The 16246-nt window shown below is 37.5% G+C and overlaps 1 protein-coding gene across 3 annotated transcripts in view; it reads right to left on the bottom strand.

Moving 5' to 3' along the window:
• Positions 1-484: 484 nt before the first annotated feature.
• Positions 485-16246, bottom strand: part of CLMN (calmin) — a 74837-nt gene continuing 59075 nt past the window's right edge. For 2 of the 3 annotated variants that reach the window (XM_033062706.2, XM_033062709.2), the window contains exons 7-13: positions 15654-15847; positions 14637-14719; positions 12120-13433; positions 10837-11015; positions 9554-9617; positions 8451-8512; positions 485-7024 (exon numbers count right to left, since the gene is read on the bottom strand). In XM_033062706.2, coding sequence (XP_032918597.1) covers positions 6871-7024; positions 8451-8512; positions 9554-9617; positions 10837-11015; positions 12120-13433; positions 14637-14719; positions 15654-15847 — 2050 coding nt within the window. In that variant the 3' untranslated portion in view covers positions 485-6870. The remainder of the gene's footprint in view (positions 7025-8450; positions 8513-9553; positions 9618-10836; positions 11016-12119; positions 13434-14636; positions 14720-15653; positions 15848-16246) is intronic. The other variant, XM_033062707.2, reaches the window with a different exon arrangement.

Genomic DNA, 16246 nt, shown 5'->3' with positions numbered 1-16246 from the left:
AGGGGGAAGTACATAGTAAATATGAATTGGTACTGCAGCTAGTAATTTGGTAATCCCCAAGTCTAAACATGTGTATAGAAACAGTGCAGATAAACAAATGGTAAGAACAGTAAATAATTAAGCACAACTGGTTTTGTAAGCTTTCCCATGGCTTCCCTTTATAATGCCTATTTCTATGCATTAATAAATTAGTAATTCTTCCCCTTTATAAAAATTTAAAATCCATTTGTTTGTTGACCAGAAAAAACTTTAGATTCTTCCTCCAAAATGAAAAGTCATTTTTTGCATAAGTGGGAAAAAATGCACTTTCTGAATTTGCAGTCTTTACTACTGAGGTCTTCTCTTCTAAAAAGTGCATTTAGTTTCTGGGCATGAAAATGTGTGAATAGATAAAAATAATATATATAATAGATACAATATATAATAATAACAATTAATAAATTAAACAATTAGAATCCACAAGGACAAACTCACAGGTAACAGATTAGATACAGGAAGCCTGTCCATTTATTTCAAAATTGGAGATTCTGTAAAATAAATTGGAGCTATTCACTAGTAAATACTATTCTTATTACAGCATAACAGTTCCTAAAGACCATTTTGTTTACCAGCTGTACAGAAGAATTTAGTTCTTTGTCACAAAAATTAGCTTTGATCAACTAGTGCAAACATCCAATACAAGCCCCTGACTGAGTGTTCAGAAGAAATCTATTTGCATTTCCTTCAGTATATCTGGACACCACTCAAATCTTCCCAGCATTTGTTCTCATTTTAAAAAAGTCATCATTCCTCACCACTTGCCAGAGAGAAACATGTATTTTAAATATTACATTCCTTACTTAGAAATTATTTATTTAGGATGAAGTTCCTCATTAACTGTTTAGCCTTGTAGGATGTTACATTTTAAACTAGAGAACTTTAACAAGAAAGGTAAACAAGTTTATTCAGCTTTTTACACAGCAGTATACAATAGCACAAGGTGGTATCCCTATTAAAATGTTTTGTTTAAGACAAAAGTACTAATTGAATTTTTTATTATAGTAAAAATACTTATGTGACTTGTGAACTTATTGGCATTAAAATGTGACTGCAATGTTTCTCTTAAGAACTCAGCAGCATATACATCGAAAGTTGCTTGATTCACATCAGACCAGTCATTTTGAAATAAACGAGTGATTTTCTGTTACAGTCTTAATAATGGCCATTGACCAGGGATCTCCCTGTACAAACTGGTTCTTGGACACAGAAAATCCATTCTGTGAATCAAAGAGATTCTAGAAAGGCCCAGTGAAAATAATGAAACTGTTTGGGGAATAACATATTACCTTGCCTTAACATGGCAGCGACGACCAGGAACTAGCCTTTCTTGGAATGGTTAGTTTTAGTTATTTCTTACTAAGGTAAAATAATTTTTGATTGGTCCTTATAACCTTTTCATGAAGAAAAAATATATTAATCACTCAGGGGCCAATTTTATGTGTCAGAGACATAAACTTAGACATTTCCCCCACTATGGGGAGAAAATAACATGGGTCTCATTTTCCAGTATCAGCAGTAGCAGCTGCTTGGAAAGGAATTATCAAAATTTCCTTGAGGTGCAAGGAGGTTTTCCATGTCATACATTTAGTGGAGGAAAAAAATACTTTGATTTTCCACAGCTGCAGTTAAGATAACTCTGAAATTATTATGGCACTTGAAAAAATAGGGATTAATGTTTCACCCTTTGTGAGCTCTGGAGTTGTGTGAAGCAATGGACAGAGCAAGCGAGCTACTCCACAGAGAACATGACTTTCCCATATCATTTAATGTGCATGTATCCCTTCCTCCTGCATGAACAGCTTCCTGATCCTGGGCTGGTATGGGTGAGGACAAGCCAGAGTGTGTGTCCTGTTTATATACAAACCTGGAACGGGAACAATGGTGAGTTGGGCAGCTGTAAATTAGTGTTATCAGTGGTGTGCCAGGGGAAGTTATTTACCTGACAAAAACCTGCACAATGCAGAAATACAAAGGATTTAGTGGTTTTTATGTCCATTCAGATCTGTTATAAGCTCAATGGAAACAGCAGGCAACCTGTTGCCAGGGTATGAGCTTGCAGCTGTAGCAGTTTGGCAACTTCCATGGTCATAGTCCAGCCTGAAACCTCACCTTTGTTTTCCACTTATTTGTTCCCTGCTGCTGTTCTCTTAATTGAAGATGGAAGTAAATGTTAACTTCCTCTCTTTGGAGGGTTGATTTTGCAGAATTGAGGCAAACAAATGCTCTGTGTAAAATGGAGGCAACTGAAGTGAGTGGTGTATGGTTGGTGTGATTGGATTTGCACGGGCATGGCATAGGCTTCAGCAACTTCCTGGCCTATGCGGTTGATGTTGATTTAAGTGCCCTCAGGGCCAGATCTTGTAGTGTGTGCTTAGCACACAGATGTGTTGCACTGACTTCCACAGAAGTAGAGGAACTGAATGCATCACTGGATGCATTCACGTTTGTGCTTGGCAAGAAGGGACTCCCAAGTATTTAAAGCTAGCATAAGTGATAATGCACTATTATAATTATTAGTGTGTTAGATGGCTGAATGTGATACCACATACACTGGCCAAATGAATCTCCTAAAGCTTGGATTCTTTGAGGATTAGTGCAGAGAACCCTAAATACTCCCAGTGGGTATGGCATGTAGCCTTGTAAACTCAGTGGAGCACTACTTGAATAAAGAAGTTACAGTCATACTGAACAGGAGTGAACTGAGAGGGTCCAGAAAGTGTATGGGATTTAAGTGTGTTTAGACGCCAAATATCAACATGTAGAAATTTCAGCCTCAGGAAGTTTTAATGGAAGAAAGTAGCTTGATCACTCAGTATATTTTGCAACTTTAGCTGAAAGTTTAACATCACAAAATGACATATTGCTATGCAGCTTTAAGAATCACACAAATGTATTCAGTCGTTTCCTCTGCTTTTCAGATCAGCTGTTCATTAAAAGCTCTTCACCTGTTTGCAGTTTCCAGTTTTCAAACGGATGACACAACCAATGCATAGCTTAATGTTCATTCTCATGAGTCATAATTAATAAATAATTGTATCACATACATAGAATTTTACAGGTACTCTTAAAATGGTTTTACAGTTCTATTAAATATATAGATAAAATAATCACTGCTATATAAAAAAATCATTTTAAAACAGCTGAACTCTCAAGCTTTGCATAAAATTCTGTAGACACATTCATTACAATCTAGAAACTCAATAAAAATACATTTTAGAGCTCAATCTCTCAAAAATATTCATGGCGCTGAAAATTGATTGTCATTTGTTATTGTAGTCTGTGCTTGCCCTGCCTTTGCACTGATAATTTCCTACAATTTGGCAAAAGCTATATTCTGGTCAGTTTGTAGATTATGTATGTGACTGTTTAACTAAGTTCCTCAACTCTAAGTCATCTGCCCCATAAATGTTTAGTGGAGTTCTGTCTTTAATAGTGTATTGTTCCTTGCACTTTCTATAAAATCACAATGAAACACTCTGCAGTTAAGTTACATGACTACAATGACATTGAACCATCCTATTACAGCTGCCACTCAGTCTTTCATGCTGCTTCTGTGAACACCAAACATCCTTTATCCAGTAATCCTCAAGGCACTTCCTGACACTTACACTTCACAATGCTCTGCTACCCATATTTGCTCAAAACCAGCTGGTTTTAGAAAGGCTCTGAATAGATCAGTTCCCTGGTGTATCTGAATTCAGCTGCTAAATCAATATACCAAATGTGGGCAGTTCAAGCTTAACATTTTCAACCCAGGCAAAAGTTTGGCAAAAACTTCTGTATTCAGACAGTGCACATATCTGTTGGAAAATGGGTAGACAACGGATTGCCCACCAGGGTTTAAACCCTCCACTATTGCCAGCCAGTCCTCTGGGCAGCAAGTTAAAATAGGCTTTGCCATAATAAATGTTTCATAATCAGGCTTTTAGGCAGCAGCTCAGAATAAGCCACAAACCCCAAAACTAAGCAGTGTTTTCAGAACAGGGCACTTGCATTAAGGAATTGGATCTTGCACTGTGGAAGAAGAGATGTAGGCTCACAAGTCAGTTTAACTGGGGAAAGCTGCTGCTTATGCAGATGTTAGTCTTTACAGTTCCAGGTGAAGGCAAAAGTCTTGAAGAGTTCAGTAGTTTTTTTAAGCACGATTGACAACACCAGTGTAATCAATCTTAGCACTTCACCCTGGATCTTCTCACCCATGCAATGGCTGGGTAAGGTACAGTGCTTGTGTTACAGCACACCCACAACAAAACAAACCCAAAATTTGAGAGTAATGTAATACCAGGTATCATGGAATGGCTTAGGATTTTGGGCTTTTTTTTCATCTATTTTGGATGGAAGAAGCCATCTCTGTCTCTCAATGGGATAGGCTGGGAAAGTGTACATCAATTGAAACACTGAGATGAGCAATACAATTGCAGGATGCTGTTTGACATTTAAACTGCTCATTTCAGTGTATCAGTCACTGTTCATCAGTGGCAGGTAACCAAGAAAACATTGGGTTTTCTCCTTCTTGGACAAAAAATACTGTGTAATGACATTTCTGGCATCAGCACATTCCTCTTCACCTTTCCATTCTTCATGGATGTCAGTTTTTAGCTAAGACATCCAAAGAGCTCCACATCCTGATTAATTTTCTTAGGAGAAAGGAAAGAAGAAGGGAGCATACTTGATTGAACTTTGATAGCTGTAAAGCTCTCTAAAGAGACTGTAATCCAACTCTAAATAGCCTCTCCTGAAGATTAATAAACATGGAAGGACCAGAGTAAAGATACAAAGGGTCAGAAAAAGTTTTCACAAACCAAAGAAGCCTATGAAAAGTGGAACATAATGCAAAGCTGTCAACAGTTTTGCTCCAAACTAATGGAGTACACTGCTGCTTGCTGATGCTAAATAGATGCTGCACCCAGGTCTACTCTGGTTTTCAGGATAAGCATACAAGGTTTCTTATAATAAGTTTTATTCTTTCAGGGGAAAAAGCACTAACCCTTCAAGTTTGTATTTTAGCCCACTTCCAGCAGGCACCTTCAAAAATTCTTATTTAGGTTTTCTTTTGGAAGAAAGTATCACTGCCTTCCACAACAAGCACAAACAGGTTAATGGATCACAAAATCAGCTGACTCAAAATCTTGACTGTTTTCATGAACAAGATGCAAGATATGTATTTTTTTTAACTTAAGCTGATTTAAACCAAATTAAGTTGGGATGTTTGGATCTCTTCCTCACCAAGAAGAATGGATCTTATTTCTAGGTTCATGGGGTAAATCTAGCTTTAGTCAACAGTGGCAGGACAGAATAGGAAATATTTCAGCTTTATTAAAAGGATTTCAGAATTTTATCTTCAATGTTTAAGATCTCCTGTCATTCCTTACTTCTATTGAATTCTAACTGCAGCTCAGTTGCTATATATTTTGATGTATCTTGATCCCAGGTGCTATTAGTTCAGCTGAAAACTTAGCCAGGGTAGGGATACGCCTTATGCTACAACAGAATATGTAAAACTTACAGCCATGTCATTTAATTTTCACTCAGTGTAAAATTATAAAACCCTTCATTTTAGGAAGGAAGCACATTGCAGTCAAGCTTCTGAATTTTCAGGTGGAGGCAGCAATGTGATGCAGTCTCATAAAGCATACGGTGAAACTAAAAATTTGCCAATGAGAAGCAGTGACTTTACTAAAAGTCACATGGAGAAAAGTTACTGCTATGAAATTGGAGACTTCTCTTTTGTCCTGCAGAGCATGGATTACACCTTTTCTGGCAAAAATCCTATATCAAATATCCTAAAGTGATCATTGATGTGGACAAAAGTTACAAGAGGCAGAAGTAGCTCAAGGAACAGGAATCTCTTCAGTTGGACTAGTTGTCAGCATTTCTCTGTACTTAGTTTTACATCTGTCATTTCTTTCTCAATTGAATTGGACACTTAAAAGATACTTCTAATTCTTCTACCATGCCCTAGAGCCTTAACAGTAACCTCAGCAAAGCTGGTTACCGCATCTGCAAAAGACAGAAATCTTTATGCCATCCGTAAGTACAAGCAGCAAATAAATTGAAGCAGAAGCAGACTCAGAAGCACTGAGGTACTTTTAAAAAACTTTAGTTTCTGGCCTGAGATCTCCCATATAAAGTCTCCTAAGAAGCAGTAGCATGTATGTTCTTCACACTTCTCCATATCCAATTTATTCCTGCAAATCAAACATACCAAAAGGTGCAGGATAAAATTTACTTTAAATCCTAAAAAAAAAATCTAATTTCTCTATCCCAGTATGCCCTCAACCTGATTTTGTTACTCCACTGGATTTGCTGCTGGAACTGTAATCAATTCCTGGTGTGTGTTTCACTACCTGGAGCTCTGCTCTGCCTCCAGCTCTTTCAAATGGAAAATGGGAAGAAGCATTTCTAGCCTTGCCCTTGCAGGTGGGCAGATCCAGATGCAAGTCAACATCATCCCTCTTCCACAGCTATCAGGCCCTATATAAGAAAATGAAGCCAGAAGAATAATTTTTGAAGACTAGAGCTCTGAATTGTTCATACCTCTACTGATAATTATCTGGTTTTATTTAGCATCTTATAAAGCAAGGCACAAATGTACAAAATCGCATCTACTAAATCAGATAATTTTTATATATATTTACACAATTACCATAATATAAAACGTGCTTTGACACTGTCATAGCACAACAGTAGCGAAATTGAGAACAACCTGATAATAAACACAAATACCAGGTCCTGGATTTCTGTTTGTGCTTCACCTGAAGGAACATATTCATCTGCTGATACACAAAGCAATCCAGCCACCATCCCTTTATTTTCCACACCTCGCACAGATCAAACTTTGTTGCTAAGAAGCTGTGGAAGGAGTAAAAGGCAGTAGACCAGCACCCAGAAGAAAATGACAAAGTAGAATAGCTCTGGCTGCTCAAAAATCGTTATCTCATGAGTTGGTGCTGGAGTCTCTCTTGATTCCAAGTCATTTTTCGTCCTGAAAACAGAAGAGAATTCAGTAAGAGGCAAGGAAAAGAAGAAACCTTCAGTGTTATTAATTACTCTGCAGATCAGAGGGTGGACTAAAAGACAGTTTAATGAATCTTTCCAATCTAGTCAGTTGGAGGGCCCCAGCTAGACTAGGAGGGGGATACTGGGTGTTAGCAGTGTGTTCCTTCCAGAGTCAACATATGTAAGAATCAATCTTCTGAAAACTCCAGATAAATTCTCAGGTAGTTTAAGTAAGTGTTATTATAGCACAGCCCTCTGATGTAAGGAGATTTCCACCTGTCAAAAAGATGCCCTTTTATTTTCAGAACAGTAAACAGCAGTGGGCAACACATCTCACACTTCCACAGTTTTGTTTGTACATTGGGTCTGACTTGATATACGTTCCCCAAATCATCTACTTTCAGAGCCCCTCATGTTAGGCACTAGAATATTAAACAGAAAGAAAAAGCCCATGACCTCCAACCAAGAAATCAACTAGCAGCTGGGGGTTTGCAGGACAACTCCAAAATTTCAACTTTACGAATTTCCAGCTGTGGTTCATACAGGCTAAGCCTGATGGATTCTGCCAGCACCACAGAGCTCTCACAAAGACAAGGAAAGATCTTATTTTAAAAGGCACAAGATGGTACAATCATTTTCTAGTACTGTAAGAAAAACACTCCGGTAAATTGTTTTTAATCTACTTTTGGAGAAAAATAGTGTTTTTCTTCTTGGGGCCTCCTACTGGATATATACCTGAGTATTACACAAAATTCATTTAATATCAGCAAATTATACAACTGATGAAATTGTAACAGCTATTTGTGTATTTCTTTTTTTAAACAGAGAGATAGGCCAGTGGATCCTGATAATATTTTGTGTGTTTTCTGCATCTAAATATAACAACCATTTTACCAAGAAGGCAAAACCTGAAGCACTCTGGTTTTTATAGACATTTAGACCCTAATACCAAAGGGATGCACACTCTGTGTTCACGATCCATCACTCCAAGTCTAAAAATTATCAAAACCCATAGAAGCTCCAACAGAGGCCAGTCCTGGCACTGACACTGATCTCACTGAGAATTGTTTTGACAGTCTTCCAAACCTGGAAAGAGTCATTGCTGCCAGAGTAACACTGGAAGTTCTCCCACTCTGCTCTCAGCCTGACATATCCACCACGTGGGGAAAATGCCCAGAATGTTGCTTAGACAGCTGAATCTTTCAGGTCAACAAAAAGCATTTTAGTCAAGGGACAGATTGAGCAATAAGGAAATTTTGTATCTTCCACCTATGGGAAATGTGGACTCTGAGCCATTACAGAAGACAGCTGCTACCATGATTATTAATTTCCATCTCTCTTTGTATTACTACTAGTAGTAGCTAGGAGTTATGGCTCCCTTGCAAAAGTCAGCCTGAATAAGAAACACTCACCTGATGATTAATGGATTTTCACCCATATCTGTCATCTTCTGCTCATTTACACCATAGGTTTCCTTAAACAAACCAGAAATAGATTAGATAACAAAAATAACATTCAGCATCTCACAAAGGTCATAATTGTGTGTTTTATGCAAATTGTATTTAATGTTTGCTCAAATAAGATGAAAGTGTGCTTATAAACATTTCCCGTTGGACATCCAGCACTGCAGTCTGGTGCACACACAGAAAAGGAAAAAGGCTGTGAAATAAAGTTTTTTTACTTTCAACTGCTTTCATCAGTTGAATAAAACTCTTCTCATTCCTGTGTATTTCTAGTAGCTCTGGCAGCATTGCAAAACTAAAGCATCTGTGTGAAACCTCCCTTTCATTGAACACTGATGGCAGCATTTTTTTTAAAACTCCAAGATGGTCAAAAATTTATTTTTGTGTTGAAAAAAAGCCATATTCCTGTCCTTGCTCAGCATGTCCACATTGCTGATGCTGTCCCTTTCTTCTGACTTTAAAAATAAAAATCCAGGCCCCAGCTGTATTGTGTGCTCTCAAGAAGCCAGTATGAATCACATCTGTCATTAGCTTCACATTACAACTAAAATTCTTTTAGGGTTAGCTGCTGTGACTGATAATTTAAAACACTGCTACTGTGAGGAAAAGGGACAGAGCCAAATTTTTCAGAAACGATGCTCTTCAGGAGACACCCAGCACTTTTGCAGTGTTGAGACCATGGCACCAACAGAGAATACAAAAGAGAACATACAGAGAATGCAAAACCTAAAACAAACTGGGGCAGCAAACTAGAGCAGATTCAAACAAGCTATACAGGTATGATGAAGTAAGATTTAAAGTTGCAATAGATTTAACTTTAGTATTAGGTACTCCTTTGTGAATTTGTTCAAGGTTCAGTAAAGTTTAGTAAATATTTAGGAGAGTTGAGTGAAACTTTGCAAGTATGCCTGGTTTTAGCACTAAATTATTATTTAATTAAAATTATTATAAGCCACAAGACTTTCGTACTGTCACAGGCCTTTTTACAGTGTGTGAACTTCTGGAGTTTAAGAGAACCAGAGAAACAGCAATAAATAAATGTCCACACTTACCTCCTCAGAAGCATTACGAGAAAACCTTTTTCGGAGATGAACGTTGGCATCACTGTCACTGCTTCTGTATGTAAAAGCAAAGTTTTTAAATTCATAAAGTTAAGTTAAAAAGAGACACTGCAAAGGGATGTAAGAGGTTTAAGCTACACAAAATAAAAATATGCATTCTTGCATATATTAGAGTATGGACTGGAATTTATCAGTAACATGATAAAAATGACTTTGGGAAAATGTGACCCACAATAAAAAATTCATATGCTCAAAAAATCTTTTCTGAAAAATTGTATCTGAGAGCATTTTTGCACCTTTGACATAACTGACATTTGAGTGGCAGTGTAACCAAGTTTTATGGCCATTGGCAAAAAAAGTTGGACTGACAGGGAACAGAAAGCTTGAAGGGCAACAGGTTTTTCTAAGCAAACTCTCAAATTCATTATAGTTCTCCAGTGATAAGCATCAAAAAATTACAATTCATGTCCAGCTCAAATAGATTACCTAAGAATGAATTAGAACATTAAAAAAGAAACAAAAGTAAATGGAGCAAAAATAGCTGAGTGTCTTTGTACTGGGCCTGGCCAGGCTGCAGTTAAATTTCCCTAGAGCAGTGGGCTGGGGCTGGGCAAGAGGCTTGGAGGGACACAGCCAGGAGAGCTGACCCAAACTGACCAAAGGGCAGTCACACACACACACACACACACACACATTCTTCTATCTGTCTTCTGAAGCAACCACTATACCATGCTTCCCAGGAAGTGGCAGGACACTGCCATGCTGATGGGAAGTAGAGAATAAATACTTTTTTTTTTGGTCTTCTTCTAATTTGCTTCTACACATGACCTTTGCCTTTTAGTTAAAATGCTTTTATCTCGACTCATGAGTTATTCATCTTATTTTCTCTCCAACAACTCATTTACTTGTTCATAATCAGAAAAAACATCCAAAAAGTATCTACTGAAATCAATCAGTGTCATGTTTCCCCATAGTGTCACAATGCATGTGGACTATTCCATCTACATTACAAAATACTCTTTCTGTTGAAAAGCAATTCTAACACTTCCATGTTCAAAATGCACTGGGCTTCCACTTGAGTTTTGTGTGGCAGAGTTTGTAGCACAGTCAAATCAAGTTCCATTGAATCACTCGACATGTTTAAGAGAAATACAGGAAGAAGCCAATGAATCCAAATACTTCTTCCTAAAACAAGACTACAGCAAATATCCAATGGACAGGGCAATTTCAAAAGACCAGTTAGCTGTATTTAAGACAAAATTAATGTGAAATACCGGGTAAATTCCTGGAATTCAGCATTTTCTTCCAGGTCATCTTGTGATAGAGTAGTAGTGGCAACTTCTGAGATCTGCAAATCTTCTTCAATTACGTTTTTCTCTTCCTTCTCCCCATTACTATTTTCTTCTGGTGTCTTTATGGCTATTGGTAAATCTTCTAGATGTTCTACTATGATCTGTTGAAATTACAAAATGTTTTGCTTTAGACAATAAGACTGATTCCCCACCCTTCCAAATATCCTAGTGGTGCAACCTACTCAGACACTCAATTTTGCAGATAGTATGAGACTGAATGAAAGCCTCACTGGAGAGAATAAAAAATCAACTAATTTCTTGAAAATCTTTTGGGATACATGGAATCATCAGTTCAACATACATACATACATACAGCTGGAAAGTCAGATCTTTCTATTAAGAAGGTATGACATGATATGGCTCGTTGAAGAATCCACTAGACTTTTTTAAATCTATCCCCAATTAGTCCTTCAAGTTAACAGCAAACTGACTTCATCACTGCAGTTAGAGTCAGGACCAAAACAGGTTCAAGCAATGTGCCTAAGCAAGATGTAGAGCAGCATTAAATGGAGACTCATTCCTGAAAATTGCTGTCAAAAATTCCTGTGCTGGAAAACATGTGAGGCACTTCCAAACTGGTGTCAGGAAGAAGAGATGCAGGAGCAAACTGTCTAAACCAAATAGCCTCAAAGTATTCACTTCTTTCTCCTCCTCTAGTGCTGACAAGCCTTCATTTTAATGTATTCTACTCAAATGGTTTTCTAAGGTTTTGTAGGCAAATTTACTTGGATTGAGAAAAAAAATTATCATTGGCTGTACCCTTTCTTTAGAAGCAATATTAATTTATATTCATCTCATTACAGATTATGAAAAATACCCTCTCTGGTAATCTGTTATACCTAAGGATTATACAGTATCCTCTAACTATTTTAAAACACAATAAAAATTCACATTTTTGCTGTACTTTTAGGTAATCTTTTATGCTTAGGATTTTAGAGATTACAGAAGCCTCAAATTATTTTAAAACATAATATAAATTTACATTTTTGCAGTGCCATTAGTATAAGGACTTATTTTCTATTTTAATGTTAGATCTTCTCAGGGAACTGCAGTTCCATTCATTCCAGTAGGGGGCTGTGGCAAACAGTGTAATGGAACAGGAAACCAAGTACATTTTAAGTATTTCTCCCAAATATTGCAAAATGAAAGCACTTGAAAATCACTGGGATCTGATGCTAAGCCCACATATATACACAAAGAAATACCTCAGGATGTTGTGGAATAGTGGAATCTTCATGGTTGGTGGCCTTATTGCCATCTTCCTCTATTTCTAACTCTTCTACTATTAATGGCACTTCTTTTTCATCGGAAGAATTCACGTGACTGCTCGTTTTTGTAGTTTCCTCCTCGCTGTTCTCAGTATCTGTTTCTGATGGAGAGGTACCTAGATTATTCTCCAAGTCTGGCTCTGGAGCATTTTCCTTGTGGTCCTGTTCTGGTAAGTTCTGGTCATGTAAAACATCTGTTACTGTTTCAGAAGAAGCTTTTTCATTTCCTGTGTCATAAACTTCAATACAAGGCTCGAGGTAAGCGTTCAGAACTGCTGATATGGGAACATTATAATGTGGATAATAAAAGAGATCATGGGGTATCACGGATACTTTTGAAGAACTGGGTAGCACTTCAGGGGCAGACTCAACTTCATCACAGCTGTCCAGGTCCTCTGGAGTTTTGGGTACATCTGAGAGAGAGTCATCAGATGTTTCATGCTGTGTAGATAGTTCTTGGCTTTCGAGATTAGAACCATTCGGTGAACAAGGGCTTGTTTCTCTTGTCTCAAGGACAGGTGATTCCTTTGTATGTTCATCTTGTGGAAGTGTCTGTGTCTCCTCATTTAGAAGGTGGAGAATGTACTTCTGCGTATCTTCTTGTTTTGATGTATCTTCTGGTAAAAGAATTGAAGACTGGGGTTTGCTCTCTTCGACTTTATTGATAGAATCATCTGTAAGTATACCTGAAGTCCAGGATAATGGACTCAAAGAAGAAGTATTGGCTGAAAGGCTCTTGGTTTCGTTGTCATATTCAGTAGGGGTTTCCTTAGTTAATTCCTCAGAGTATTCTTCAAAAGAGTCAACAGAATTTTTCTGATCTGTCAGAACAGCTGGAGAAAGGTCATCATTCTGTTTCAGTGGATCATCAGAGATGCTGCCTTCACCTGGCATGAATTTATCATTTAGAACCTCCCAAGAGGAATTGGATTCCAAACTGACAGGTCCTGTAATTTTCAGTGAGGTAGGCCTTTGAGGCTCCTCTTCAGACACTTCCTGTAAATCCTCTAACTCTTGACTCAGTTTACCATTACAATTTTCAGAAGTGGTTTCTAATGGGATTCTCTCAGGGATGTCATGAATATGGACCTTCGGAGGAGCCGGATGGCTCCTCTCATGATTAACAGTATACATGCTTTCTTCACTTTCACTTAAAATCAAGATTTTGCCTTCCTTTTCTGATGGTGTGTCTTTGATGTGGACATAGGTGGACTCAATTGGAAGCTCCTTGTCAGGATCTGTAAAGTCTTCCTGTAAGTGATGATATACCATCAGAAGACCATCCTAGCTCAAATACCATTTTACATTTCCCAAACACGATGGAAAGAATAAATACCTAGTCTTTCAGTCCATTACCTTATGAATGCCCAATTAATGACTCACCTAAGTAGGAAAACTAATTTGGCAAGTCAAGTGCCTTGAACAAAGCTCAGCATCAAGGCAGTTGTACAGGAAGATCAGAACGCAGACAAGCCTACTCCTCAACTGTTAATGTATTTATCTCTCTCTGCTGCACCTGTGGAGACAGCTGACTTGGCTTTTTGACACAATCCCAAACCCTGGGAATAACATAAATCTAACAACTCCAGTAAATCCATTGTGAAATATATTGATATACCAGATTATTTCCTTCAAACAGACTCTATTAAAAGAAATAGAATAATAAAAGAAAGGTAGTTTTTAACTTTGTCCATTAAAATGCCAAGTCTTAATGTCAACCAATCTTATTGCTCATCTAATCTAATAATAATAATTGGATTACTATAATAATTTTAATTCCTTAATCCTTTAATAATGCCCACCAATTTTATCAGCTACAAAATATATCCCAACTGTAAGCTTTAGTCAAGAAATGAGAGAAAATGCCCATTTCTTTAGTCAAGAAATGAGAGAAAATGCCAATCCTTGTCCCTGCCCTGTCAGCCCTTGCTTAATCCTCAACTCTTTAGTTTTGCATTCACACCCTGGTCATTTAAACTGCAGTTTCCTTATAATGCTTATAATGAGTGCTTTTAACCATTGTATTGACAAGATTCAGCTTTTGGTATCTTGTGTCTCATACCTGCAAAATTCAGACTGATCATGGCCCTCAAACTTTCGCAGATAGAAGTAAAAATTAAATTCAAAATCAAATGAGTCATTATAGATAAAGGAATAAATTTCAGCCTTATTTAAAACCAGTATAACAAAGCAATAGAATCCTATGAAACCAATTCTAATGTCTGAAAGTTACAATTTAAATTTAAATTTAAAAAAGCACCATTCTACCTAAGGCATTTTAGTAATCACCAATGAAAGCCCATTTCACCAGATTTAAGAAAAATGTGAAAAATTAAATCCAGGTTTGTTGTTTATTTTAAATAGCTTAGAAAGAAACCTAGAAAATAAATCTGACTTTATTACATACACTAAGGCAAATTAAAGAAATGACATGACATAGGAGTAAACACATACCCCTTCCAGCTCTGGGAAGTGCTCCAGAAATTGTGCCACATATGTCACAATTGACTGTTCATCGGGTGACTCCACCATGATATCTGTGGAGACAGACGCGAGGGGCTTGAGCACACACAGCTTTGAAACGCTCTTGCTGAGGAACAGATTGTCAGACATTTATCCTGCCATTATGGTCACAGAAATAACAGCTACATTTTTTTTTTCCTGACAGATAAGAGAGATGCTCTTCACTGCTGATGGCACTTGACAGAGTTCTCAACATCCTATTCACATTCCTTTTATCCTATTTCCAGACACATACTGAACCCCGATCAGAATTCCCTTTTCATTCACTTTTATACTGCCATTTATGCTGCTGTCACTAAACAGTTGATGGTTGTTGAGTGACAATACAGAGGTTTATTTTTAACAGGATGGCCCAGTCTTCTAACAGGTGACAAAAGTGCCATTGTGCTTTCAATCATGTCACCAAGGCCTAGCACCAGTCTAGTAGAGATCAGTAAAGAGAAGGACAAGGAATCCACTTACACATGTTTTATATACAGATACACAATTAGGTTTATGTGTATATATACCAGTGTGTATATGCACTGTAAAGGGAAAACTGGGAGATGCAGATACATTTGAGTGGGTATTTCTCCATTTGCCTGGTACGGCAGCCTCACACAGTTCATCCTGGAGTGACATTTAGTCTCTGCAGCCTAGGTCTTACAGAGCAGTGCTAATGCACTGAGACACCCCTCAGCACAATAAGTAATGCCCTCTGAGAATGCAAATGCCACAAAGCATCTAAGCATGAACCAGGACCAGTGTACATAGCTAAAACCACAGTAAAATCCTTGACCTCAAGGAGCTTACAATTACAAGCCACAGACCATTTTTATTTTTCTTATCAAAAAGCACTCTGATCCCATCAGCAGCCTAATCACTGGGAGGTTTTTGGTATGTATCACAATGCAGTATTCATGAATTCATTGTAGTTTGAATGTTTCCCAACAAAGCTGGTGTGTTTACCTTCTGGTTCGAGGAGCCGAGGGACACCCAGTTTATTCTGTGCTATGCTGAAAGCATCCTCCAGGTTTTCTCGTGCTGATTTCTCCAGTGCATGCTTCATGTCTACCAAAGTGCAATCTATGGCTTTTATGACAGCTAAGAAAGCAAGGCCACTCCTCCAACTACTTGTAAAGTCCTGGACTGCAACGCCATACCTAAATAGAATTACATACATTTTACATGGGTTGTTTGTTACAAAATCCAAAGTAAAAGCATCATCATTTTCAGACTTCTGAAAGTTAAAATGTAAGGTTGCTTAGTAGCACTTGTCACATTTGAGATATTTTTGGATTTCAAAATCTAGAAATACATTTAGAAAACATATAGGTTCACAAACTGAATTGGTGTGGCTAACAGCTAACACCAACCTGCTTGTAGGAAGTAGTTAGTAAAAACAAAGCCCTTAAGAATTCAGCAACCACATTTAACATTCACAAAACCAAATGTCTCTGTGATTCCTGTTTCTGTTGCTCTCCAGCATTTTAATACCATAGCTTGGGAAAACTTCCAAGATTTAAATATTTAAACACATAAGCATAAATGATTCACATTCC

The sequence above is a fragment of the Catharus ustulatus genome, chromosome 6, assembly GCF_009819885.2.
Source record: "Catharus ustulatus isolate bCatUst1 chromosome 6, bCatUst1.pri.v2, whole genome shotgun sequence".
NCBI classification, from domain to species: Eukaryota; Metazoa; Chordata; class Aves; order Passeriformes; family Turdidae; genus Catharus; species Catharus ustulatus.
This window is presented reverse-complemented; position numbering and strand designations above follow the sequence as displayed.